The sequence below is a fragment of the Corvus kubaryi genome, unplaced genomic scaffold, assembly GCF_017639235.1.
Source record: "Corvus kubaryi isolate FWS band 111438036 unplaced genomic scaffold, C.kubaryi_AGA036_p1.0 37232, whole genome shotgun sequence".
In the NCBI taxonomy this organism is placed as follows: domain Eukaryota; kingdom Metazoa; phylum Chordata; class Aves; order Passeriformes; family Corvidae; genus Corvus; species Corvus kubaryi.
In genome coordinates, this window is record NW_024581066.1 from 3793090 (window position 1) to 3805967 (window position 12878).

Genomic DNA, 12878 nt, shown 5'->3' on the forward strand with positions numbered 1-12878 from the left:
GCTGTATACAAATGTATGGGATAAACAGTATTCCTGCCATGACTGCAACATGAATAAAAATTTCTCTGTGAATATCTTTCACCTAAGACTAGGGGAAAAAAAAAAATCTATTAAGATGAATAAGTGCTGTAATACACAGTTACTGCTAATTACCAAAATATTTTTCTACTAATTAGTAGAAAAACCATAGTAGTTTGAGACAAGAGTGAATAGTTTGGAAAATACAAAAGCACAGAAGAAAGAGTGAAACTGGCTACTGAGAGCTGGCTCCGAATGCTCGAGTGATAGTTGGGTCATTACCAAGAGTAGAGAACATTCTACCATAATGTCTTCAAGTTTGCTACTATACATAAACATATGTAATTAAAGGACTGAATCTCAACTCAAAACAGTTGGAAGTCTAAATTATCATTCAAAAAGATGAGTAAGCCAGTAAACAGACAGACTCAACTTTGTGTTCTTGTATGCTAGCCATCTACAACTTGGAATTACACATTTTATTCCTAAAGCTTTCTGCCTTTCTGGGATGCAACATCGGTCATGAGAATTTTTCCTTTAATATTAGAGGGGAGGAAAAACCTTGGGGGAGAACACTTGTTCAAAGCAGCAAAATACAGAAACAGTAACAGAGAATGACAACTCTGTTCCAACAAGTGCTTAGCACTCCTTTGGCCATTTTTGGATGTATACAAAAAATGTGAAAAAAATTAAAAGAGTATAAAGAAATGCAATGGATGTTTCTCAATTATTGAAATTCTCTTTTCAAAAAACAAAACAAAACAAAGTCAGGTACATACCAGAGGTTAACTTTTGTCTCCATATCGACAACCAACTTGACAATTCTAAAATGTTAGACAGACTATCTTTTTCAAATAACTGCTACTGTCTAAATTAAGTAGTTATGCTAGTTAAACTCTCCTGAGCAACTCTAACTACAAACTGTATTTCAAAACGTTCTGTTTACTTTACACCATTCTGAACCACAGATGACAAAGTTTGCTTGAAGCTGTAATTACTCTGCAAAGCTGGGAAGCCAATTAGAGGGCCTGAAACCTGCCAGTTCCAAAAAAAAAAAAAAAAAAGCACAGATCATCTGTTCAGATTTTATTAAAAAGTTTAAAGTTTGAATTCTATAACTTTAACCGTATAATCACCAGCACTCTTTTCCTAAATGCAGTCATTCAGCATAAAAAAAAAAAACAGAAAGAACACTAATACCATTTTATTATTTCATATATGAAAGGTTTCAACTTCAGCAGAATGTGTTGATATGGCTAGACAAGAATACTAAACATTCAAGCAGCCATAAAAAATTGTACTAAAAAATGAACAGAAGGTTGCATATCTGAGAAATTATTTCTAATACAGACAATACAGACTGAGTTTTAGCACAGAGGATAACTTCCCGTGATTATCAAATTATATCAAAAAACCAGTATCAAGCCACTGCTTGCATTATTTATAATGTATGCACTTTTAAACATATAGGGAGAGTGTTGTCTTTACACAGATCTGTATCTCTCTATGTATCTATCTATTTGCATAATAATTTAACCTTGATTTCTTGCTTTTCCCTTGGTCTTTCCTTTACAAGATAAACATTTTTGTCCCAACCTTTGCCTATTTAATTGCTAATCTAATTTTTCTTTCTCATATCAAAACTTAATGAACACACTCCTTACAAATACCTTTTTCTGTTGTTGCTACTCTGCACTCCAAATCCACACTTCTCTGATGACCTTTTTTGTTAGACAAGTAGTAGACAACTAGCAGAACTAATACACCATTTTCATAACACAGAGACAGATACAGATATATTTGCTCATATACACATGAAAATCCATTAATTTTACATATAGTGACAAACATAGGTGTGTACCTACACACACCCTTAGCTTGGTCCCCTTTTGATTCTCCCACTTGTTTACCCACTCCCTATGGGAAATCTGCTTCTTTGAGGCTTTCCAAAAGGCTTTATTCTTTCTTACTACATCTTATCTATGGGGAGTATCACCCTAAAATTAAATTTGGTCCCATAGAGGCTTATGTGAACAATTCAGTATCTCTTCTTTGATCCAGACAAAGACAGGTTTACCCTAAAAATGCTATTCCCAAAACTGTTCATAACAGATCATTTTTGTCCATTGTCCCCTTGATCACATCACTCTTTTCTTGGCATTTCCCATTTCTTACCCAGCTCTATCACATCAACTATTGGAAGCTTTTCAACATGGTCTGTCCCCACAGCCTACTCTCATCCTTTTTATCATTTTTTATTCAGTATCAAAATGCCACCCATCCCTTTACTGTTACAGTTTCATCACCAGTTCTCTAAAACATTTCTAATTTCTCTCTGTTTGTCATACTACTTCTCTTTAAAATCCTCCTTAAAACTCTCCTTCACCATGCCTTAAAAAACAGGAGGGAGGGAAGGAGGGAGGAAGAAAAGGGAGATGAGAGTAAAAATCTAACCTTGACAATGGATTAGTTGTTGATGTGCTGAGACCATTGCCTGTACTACAGGCTAATACTGTCTCATTGTTTTCTCATACTCCCCCCATCTGTTTGCATCCATCTGCTGTCACTTGTTTTATATTTGGAATTTTAGTATTTTGGAGCAGGGACTGACTTTTTGCTCTGTATGGGTAAAAATCCCACTTCTGTGGGGCTTGGCTCATGACAAGTACTTAGATGTGCTTTGATATTACAACATACATGACAAAAAACCCCTTAATTATATTCCTTGAAGCTGTAAATGATCAAACTTAATGCACTTCATCTTGCTGCAAAGTCTTTTATTTCCAATACTTCAAAAAGTACCAAAGTAGCATCCATGTCTTCCTGTCATTACAACTAGTTTCCCATTTGCCCCTTCATGCAAAAGGGAGAATGGAAGTAGGAGATTTCTGCATGGGTTTTACTTTGTTTTCATGGAAGACAGTAAAATTATACATCCTTCTCTGTCTTTCATGCAAACACCCCAATTTTATTTAAGCAACTGGGTATATCACACCAGCATAAAAACTTTCAGGCCTGGGTATGAACTTCTAAGTCAAAGGACAGAATACCAACTATACCACCTAGAAACCATTCATAAAGCAATTTTCAAGCCTCCCAAACATTTCTCCATTCAACGCAGATGGAAATATTTCCTATACACATTAGATTTGAGTTTGAATTTCCATACATGTATTTGCAAATGGAGTATATGACACATAAACTGACTTTTTCTCTCCACAAGTATTTTCAACATTGAAAGAACATCTCTTATTCAATTCTACTACTATTACTTTGCAATCAAATTCACACCGTAATTTTAAGTACAGTTATATCTTATCTCTGGGTTCATGTCATCCAGTATTGTAACAAATTTTCTACAATGGAATTAAATCTCATTGAAAAGTTATTTTTGGAGTTGCACACAAGGTCATGTCTAATGCAAAAGTATTTTGATACATAAATTAATCTCAAAACAGACATACATATTTTCCTACCCATTTCATTGAAGAATGTCTTCAGAATTCCCTAACATTATTCCCCCAAAACTTTTCAATCTTCATGTTCTGAGGATTTTTAAATCCCAAAAATAATAAAAACTTGTCTCTGGCCCACTGAAAAGTTAAGACTAGGGAAAAGATTCTCTATTTAGAATAGCCAAGCTTCTTGACAATCACTTCTGCAAAGAAAATTAAAATAAAGTTTATAAAAGATTGCCTTCTCATAATAACTAAAATTGCTTTATCTTTTTAGAGACAAGAAGAAGGGTAGCTGTACCAGAGTGCTTAGAAAGCACTATCTTTCAAGATAGGAAAAAAGTTCCAGGTGACATCATTTTTGGCCAAAGCTCAAAGGATACTGTGAAGGGATACAGCTCTTCCCAATTATTCCCCATGTAAAGATCAAAATGAAGGCAAAGGGCCAATTCTTAGAGATACTTCATCCCAAATGTGCTGTGTGATTACCTACACACTCACTGTGCATGTGAGAAGTTGAGGTTTTTTTAATCAGTGCAGTCACAAATCTTCCTTAAGTAGAACTGAAGTAGAATTCTTCTCCACTCTGCTTCCCCAAACAATGATGACAATCAAAGACCAAAGTGGTTTACATAAAGCAGCGTTTATTCCACTTACACAACAGTGGACCAGCTGAAAACAGCATTATAAGGCCATGTTGGGTTATTTTTGAGGGAGTGGGGGTGCACTGAGGAAATACATCCTGTTACCCAGAGTATTGGTTTTGCTCTCAAAGAAGCATAATGGAGTTGTAAAAGACAGGACATTTTTATCAGGCCTTTGCCTGTACAGAGAAGTCATACCAACTGAATCCAAAATTATTTTTAAACTGGTTCTGACTGCATAAATGCCTAAGCAAAAGCAATTTAAATTAACATATTTTATTTTGCAGTTGAAGTGGGCTAGGAATGCACACCCACTCAGTTACCGTGACTCAGTCAATCAAGAGTATCTGTACAAGCTACAGCAGTTTGATTACTTGCAACTGCTCCTCTCTACCTGGAAAGAGCTGAACTGATTTTGAACCAGACAATTCCAGTAAGCTCACACCTCTGAATTTACCCCTAAAAACCAGTATCACCCGGTTTTAAGTTTTCACAATGAACTTCCCACCCATGTAATTACACCGCCTTCATCTATCTTCAAGTGCACAGTAAGATACCAAGGCACAGCTTTTTGTGAGTCTCGGTGTCAGGGCATGAGCATTAAGGGACTAACAGCCTGCTTCAAATACACAGCTCTCACAACTTCCATTTAAAAGAAGGTGGTTCTGTTAGGTGTAAAATAAGCTGGCCCCACAGGAGAGGAGCCAGTGATTCCTACACACTATTCATTGTCACCAAATCTGGCTGATTTGTTCACCCTGCAACCTTGCAGCAGCTCCAAGATGCAGTGCAAGATGCCCATGGCTGCCTTCCCTGTGCACCCGAAGTTAGGAGAGTAGTGGCCACAAAGGGGTAAACTCCATTCAGGACACCTAAGGACAGCCTGTGTCCTTCCCCAGGGCTCAGCTCCACCCAGCCCCACTCTGTCATACCTTCACTCAACTGTGTTTCATCTTCAGTGCTCCAAGGAAGAGAGATCCCTCATCTCCATTTCAGGCTCACATGGCTCCCCTGCATTTTGGGCACCTGGCAATGGACTGAAGCATATTGTGTGCTGCCTCAGTCTCTCTAAGTGAAGTCTACCTGTTTACACACACACTTCCAAATGCCTTCCCCCTACATTTTCTCCCAAAACACCCCAAGGAAAAGGGATGGCCTCTGAACACTCCATTCTATGACAAAACACCACTCAATGAGAAAGGCTCTATTAGCAAAGACATCTTTATCACTGGAAGCACTTTTAGCAGTATGTAAAATAACTTCATTCTCTCCAGCCTTCTTGTCATTCCCAATGGAGTTCACAGATGGCAAAAGACCAGGGAAAGAGAAATGCTCAGGTGCGTAACTTTGAAGTTATCTTGGAAGGAATCAGGGAGCCACACTAGGGGAAATGATACTATGCCTGGGAAAGAGCTTTACTTCTGCAAAAGTAAAGCTGATGTCACAGAAGTGGAAGGCAGGGGACACTGGTGGGAAAATATCTACATAATGGAAGTAGCTAGCTTGACAGAGGTGCTTATAAAAGTTTTAAACTACACAACAAGTATCATACAAAGTAGAATTGTGCAAACTTTCCAGTCTTTAACTCCAACAGTACTATGAAAATAATACCACAGCCTTGGCCTTTTCTGCTTAAATAACAAATTGCAAGCAAGAGCCAAAGATGTCTATCATTTGGAGAGCAAAAAGTAGACTGAGACCACACTCTCACTTTACAGATAGCTACAAAGATTACATGAAGATAGGACTGTAAAGACATATCTTTAAGTCCCTGCCAACCTAATCAAGATGGTATTAACAGTGATCTCACACTCCATCTGCCTGGCTAGTAATTTATGAAAAATGTACTTCACTATTACAGGAAAAATATGTTGCGCTGCTTGTGGCCACAAACCTACTGCAGCAGCTCAGGAACTCTTGGATCAGAGGCCATGAGACCAGTTCTTGACATTTACCAGGTACTTCCCATGAGATGTGATTCATTCATATAGCAATTTTGTTTGTTTATTTGCCCTACTGATGATCTCATCTTCAGACAGATAAAATAGCTGATAAAAAAACTTACAGTCCCTTGCAATTTAGAGTATACTACCACCCTGGTTTGCTTTTTATCCTGTGAATCTACACAGGCACCCCACTTAATTTCATGAGATTCTTTTGATGAGTGATACATCGTCCTATTCTTGCACTGATCAGCCAACATTTCTGATATTACGCCTTTTCCTGTCAGAAAAACAGAAAAAGTCATCTTGCTTATCAAAACGGTATTTTTTCAATTAATATTGCATGCTTGTTCCTTTAGCTTACGCAGCCTAAGAATCAGACCTATAGGACTTGCTAGTTGCAGAAAGGAATGGGTTTTTTTGGTGGGGAGTGGTAGGGGTGGTGATGGAGATGGTGTTATTTTGGAAAACAATGTGAAATCTTCCAATTTCCATCAAGGCAAAATTCAGGGACAGCATTCTAATATCAGAATTACATAACATAATCTCTGGGTACCAAAAAACTCCCAGCCAAAACCAGTACCAACACAGTGGATTTAATTGCTAATTAAGTATTTCTTTGCTTGGCAGAACTACCATGTCGATTGCCCTTCTAGTTTCTGCAGCAAGGGGAGACAGAATATGCAACAAAGTACATGGTAAAGCAGGACAAAGAAGTATTTCTAGAAATTGTCTTTCTGCTGCGAACTGGGGAAAAAGTATCTAGAAAAATACTACCTGATAAAGAAGAGCAAGAATATGCAGAGCAACAACAAAGGAATAAATAATGGCCTATGATTTTGTCAACTCCTACTCATATGAACAACTTAAAGACATTGCTGCTTTTATGCTGAATACCAACAAGGCAAAATAAGCCTCTAATACTACTAGAAGGTTTGCACAATCAATATAATTTCCTATTGCAATCAGAATATGCAAAGTTTTCGTCTTCTAGCTGCGAAATGATACATGGGCTTGGAGCACAAGATTATTTTCTTACCAAATAAAATACACAAATTACTTTGTATACATAAAGGCTGAGTCAGTCTCAGGTACAATTTTATCAAAAAATAGGAAAATTCAGTCTCAGTAGCATTTGTTCCAACTTCAGCAATGAAGATGAAGGGAACCCTTTCCCTAAGCACAAATACTCTTGTGGCTCCTATACTCCTCTATAAAACTAAACATTGCAAAACTTATTGTACTGCAGTACACATTAATACAATTTTGAAAGACACTGGGTAAATTCTCCAGTGTTCCTCTGAAAGTTTCTAGCTGCGATATTTGCAACTCATACTTGGATTTTTTGCCCCCTCAATTTTGCTCCTCAAATACTTTCATTTTCTGGAGTGTTCAGAAACACTCACCAATCTCACTATGACAGATCAAAAACCCTACAAATTTGTCTTTTAGAAACATTCTTGGAAAACACACAATCTTCACTTTATCCAACAGATACACACTTTGTTAATATATGCAAATTGTCTGATTGCTTGAAATTACTCATTAACCAGGCTGGAGAGCTGATTACCTGATTATCGAAGAGAAAAATAACTTAGCATGATTTTGTGTCATTTGACAGTCTAGATAATTTTCTAATTAATTTGAGTTTTCAAGTGAATTCAGAGATACTACTGAAAAACAGAGAAGAGGTCAGCGATCTGAATAAAGGTAAACTTTCCAGGAATTTTCTTCTTACAGCAATCATTTGTCAAATGTCCTCGTTATTTACAGACACTTCGGACACACACACACAAAAAATGAGAACTTAGACTTCCAAAAAACATTCAAAAACCAACGTATGGTTCTTCCATGCTACTGTAAATACATCATGTAGAGCTGGATGTAAGATTAGTGGTGCATTAGTACGGCACATGACATTAAACTTGCACTGTTACCAATAAATTCTGAATTATACACGAAGAAATATGTAGCAGATAATCTGTCAATATGCTGAGAGAATAATAAATACTGGAAATACATACTTGCCACTGAAAAGTTGTTGAGTGGATATGGCAGATCCACATCCTGGGGCTTCTCCTTATAGCCTATGAAAGAGCCATCTGTCTTTAGCAGGAAGTATCTTGGCCGCCAGTTTTTTATATATTCTCCTAAAGGAGAAGAAAAAAAAAAGTTCATTAGCACTGTACAAAAAACCCCAAACTTGAATATTAAAAAATGTATCATATTATCAGTATCAAACATTAATTATACCAAAATCTTTTCAGATGTTTTCAATTTGCAGAGAAAACCCTAATTCTGTCCAAAAGATGGGAAAATTAAATTGCAGTGGTAAGCCTGGACTGTACAATGATGCCTCTGGAATAAGAAGCTACAAGTATGGTATATATAATTCTACATTTTATCATACTATACTTTTCAAATATCCTACATGCTTACACCATAAACAATTCAAATTTTTTTTTCAGGAAAAAAAACAACTCTAAAGCTTGACTTTTAATAACGAAATGAAATCTAAACTACTACAAGGTAGAACAGTTCCCCTGCTGAGCAAAGCAGAAGTGATTAATTTCTTCAAAACATACACTAAGCAAATACAAGGAAATTGGGGGTAATGGAAAAACCTATGCAGAATATGCTTAAAAAATATAACTGAAAGCAAAAGGAATAAAAAAGAAAAAGTAGAAGCCAATTACATTGTAATAGGTAAGTCCACCAATAAATCTACTGTGCCACCTTCCCCCTACCCCAGCCTGAGCAAAAGATTCTCCAATCTATGAGGAATTTAGGACCAGAAACATACAGAATACACAACCCCCTAATTAATGGCACTTATTTGCTATTAAGGGTGGAAAATTTCCTCAGTACAATGCCACACCAGAATCTCAGCAACAATTTCATCTTTAGAGTGCAATTACTCAATTCGGTACAGGCTAGTTTAGATTTGCCCAACTTCCCTCATCTTTGATTTCTATAAATTCTGCAGAGTAAATAATGACTATTACTAAAACTTTATTTAAAGTCACTGTTTCATCATTATAGAAGTGAGTATTTTCAGAAAAAAAGTGTATTAACAATGCAGAATTTCCAAGAAGGAACCTAGGACTTCTCACCATTTGTGAAATGCTCAGAACGAACCATCCCAGGGGCTGCACTGGTCCTGGGCTAAGCCCCAGCCCACCAGCACCCTTTACCACCTCACTACCCTGTTAGCTGTAGTTATGTAGCTTTTAGGCCACTCAAAAGTCAGAAAGAAGTTTATATCCCCTACTGTGGAGATTACTTCATTAAAGCATAATCTAAAAATTCATTAATTGCACCTTCAGCTTTCCATCACAGCAATCAACTAATTGTCACTGAAGTTCAACATGGGAATTGCTGATATGGCCTTGATGAACTTGAGCACAGCTTGTAAGGATTTTGACAATACCCAGATCAAATCCAACTGCAGCCACTAACATGTCCAATTTTCAACATGTATTTAAGCAGAGAAGGAGAGTAGGGAATACAAGATGGAGAAGAGAAAAGAGGAGAAAAATTAACCCTGGGCTATTCAGGCTGGCTTATGTAGCAAAACTCTTTCCTATTTAGTCCTGCTTCTACATAGCAGGGTACTTGCTTGACTTTGTTATGCAGACATTTTCACATAGGTAGAAAGAACTGAAAAAGCCCAAGCGTGACTTAATTTGACCACTAAATAACTACAGAGATATCCTAGAGGCACTAGTTACACTTGTATTGATGCAGAGCTTTATCTCAGGCCTTCGGTTCCAGTTTGGCTGGGAACCTCCCTACTGATACTGCCAGTCTGAGCTCATTTCACAGTAGGAAATCCCAGTTAACATGAAAGCATGCAACAAAAACCAAACCAAAACAAATAGGTACAGGATACTTTGTAAGTTGAAGAAGATACACAAGTGCAGTGTGGGAAAACAAAAGTGTAACTTTAATACCAGCAACAATGAAAAACTGTATCAGCATTACATGAAAAGCAATAAATTAAGTTTGCTGAATACTTGAAAATGAAATAATTATAGGCCTAAGTAAAGGTATGAGTCATATTTTAAAAATATTTAAAATATGCCCTGCAACAAATTTGCTGAAATCTGCATAGACTCAATAGTTGAAGGCAAAACAAAACCTAACATACCCGATCATCCAATGTAAGTTTTAAAAATGCTAACATCTTAGTTGCTTTCTTAAAGAGATGATAAAGAGAATCTTCTGTATTTTTCTAATAAACTACATCTCCTTTCTTGTAAGAGTAAGTGACTGTTAGGAGAGAAAGTGTCTGTTACTGGGTTTGCAATCTGTCAAGATCTTAGTCTTATCTAGAAGGCAGGCACCTAAACCTACTGAAGAATCCAAGGAGAGCATGGAGACTGTATCAACTCAGCCATCCAAGGGCTCAGGTTTCAGAGAGAGTCCTCTTTTGTGCAAGGAATAAACTGCAGAAGGAGATAAGCAGACTCTGCTCTAAGAATCAGGGCTGATAGGATAAGTACACTTAAGTCACTCAGGAAAGAATGGAAGACTTTGTTTGCTTACATACACTCTCCAGAAGGAAACCTGTTGGAAAAGGGAACTATTCTAACAGGTGGCCTTACAGACCCAGCACACACTTCTCCAATCACTTACTCCCTCTTCACCACTTAGGACAACACTTTAGATTGAGCAGCCAGTAGCAGCCAAACACAGATTCTCTAAATCAGAAAACTGGACAGATTTTTAATCATCTGCTGAGTTATGCAGCTGATGTTATGCCCGGAGAAGAACCATTAAAAGAGTACAATAGCACTTCCAAGCTCCTCTGAAGAGAGTTAGCAACTTTGGATAATCATAGGACAGATAAGTACCAGTTTACCTATGAGCACAGCTGTACCTTCGTTTTTGCTCTGCAAACTATAGCCAGACACAGAAAAAGCAATTTAAAAGCCATTGTTAAACACTATGGCTTCATGAGGATCCATATATTTCTTTCACAGACATATTTCTTCGAAGAATTTTTCTCCCAAGTCGTTTCCCAACATGAATCATGGCCAGACTACTTTTACAAAACATCTATACAAACATGCACACACACAAACTCTGGTTTTGTCTTGAAAATACTAATCCAATTCCTCTCCAAGGCCTATATGTGAACATTTATCATCTGCCCTATATTTATTTTGTAATTTAATTAAGAAATGGGTGAACACTTTTGAAGACTAAACTGTGGTATCAGTTCACTTAGCTACTCAAGTGGTTTAAGGGCTCTCAAGATGCTCGCTAGGTGCTCTCTTGTAGCTGCATTCCTTTTACATAATCTGCCTAAAGATAGAATAACATTTTAGTCCATACTTCTTAATACATGTGCTTACTGATTTGCCTTGAAAGAAATTCTCCATATAAAAAATGCTACAGCAAAGCAGAGTATTTGAAAAGAAAAAACACTTCCACATGTCTTCTAACTTAGCAGCCCTACATCTAAAAAAAAAGCTTATTTCTCAGTATTACCAATATTAAATAATTTTAAAGATATTTGGAATGCATGTTTATTAAATACTTCAACACAAGCAAACTAGAGGAAATTTACATGTGAAATTTATTAATTCAAGTGAAAAGTAATTCTATGAGAGATGAGAAGTCCAGGCAGGCTAACTAAACCACAAGATATCCTGACAATTTAATAAAATGGAGCTGGCAGTATTTAAAAAAGCAGTGGATCTGCCATAGAGCTTTAATCGGTTTGTACCCTGCTTCCTGCTGAGTTATTGTAAGTTAAATTATTATTTTGCCTAAATTTACACCCTTCTAAGTTGAAAACTACATTCTTTTAGGATCTGTTTATTAGACAGTAAGAAGAGGTCTCTAATTGCAACCTCTGGAGCAAAGAAAGCCAAGTAATTCCTACATCATTTTAATTCTAGGCAAAGTTTTTAAGCTGCTTGAGGAAAGTGGCACTAGAATATGCATCTTGCTGATCCATACAGACAATAAATACATACACACAAAATACAAATTTTATGTTGTTGGGGTCTGCTTTTCTTAATAACTACTGAGAGAATACACCCAAAAGATTAAGTAAGACAGCAGTATATTCCTGAAGCACATGAAAATTTAATCCGATCTTCATGCAAAAAGCACCCTCGTAACATGCAACTCTTTAATTAACATTGTATTTAATAATACACTGGCTAACAACAGTAACAAAGAGTGCTTAATGAAGGTTTGTTTAGAACATGACCCTCGCGGCTGCCTCTTTACTTGCCTCTGTACTGCAGCCTTAATGATTTTTCTTTTTTTTGCCTTTGACAGCCAGTAACAAGAAACCTGCCTTCAGGACATTTCACAAAATATGTTGATTCCAGTGATGCAACATTGGTAGTTTTCATACTGTTGAGAAGCTTCACAAAGGAGAGCTTTCTAAGAAATCGTATGAGTAGTAAAAAAAACCTGTGTTAGACAAACCTATCACTCAGAAGTTTGCAATTTTTTTACTTTACCTTGCAACCCAAACTCTCTCTTCAAACATGTATTTCATCTCAGATTCGGCAGTTGCTATTGTTAAGTCTCACCTTTTGTAATCCTTAAGCATATGGAAATTTAGCAATTACTGAAAAATTAATCAGCAATTTAAAATTAATCTTATTATTTTAAAACGTATTTTAAAAAAACACTTTTGCAAAACATCTACATTTTTCAATATGTAAATGGTTTCAGAGGTGTGAAGGAAATGTCTTTAATATACAGTGCTGATAAGCAACAGAAACCTGAGTTCAAAAACTTGCTTCCTTAAAGAAGCAACAGCTGCCACACAGACACAAGTGAGATTTGGG

At 36.6% G+C, this 12878-nt stretch overlaps 1 protein-coding gene across 4 annotated transcripts in view; it reads right to left on the reverse strand.

Annotated features, from left to right (window-relative positions):
- AKT3 (AKT serine/threonine kinase 3) overlaps positions 1–12878 on the reverse strand; it is a 154373-nt gene that overhangs the window by 65961 nt on the left and 75534 nt on the right. For all 4 annotated transcript variants that reach the window (XR_006015213.1, XM_042023010.1, XM_042023011.1 and 1 more), the window contains one exon: positions 8085–8210. Coding sequence is in view for 1 of the 4 variants with exons in the window: in XM_042023010.1 (XP_041878944.1) it covers positions 8085–8210 (126 nt within the window). In the remaining 3 variants the exon portion in view is untranslated. The remainder of the gene's footprint in view (positions 1–8084; positions 8211–12878) is intronic.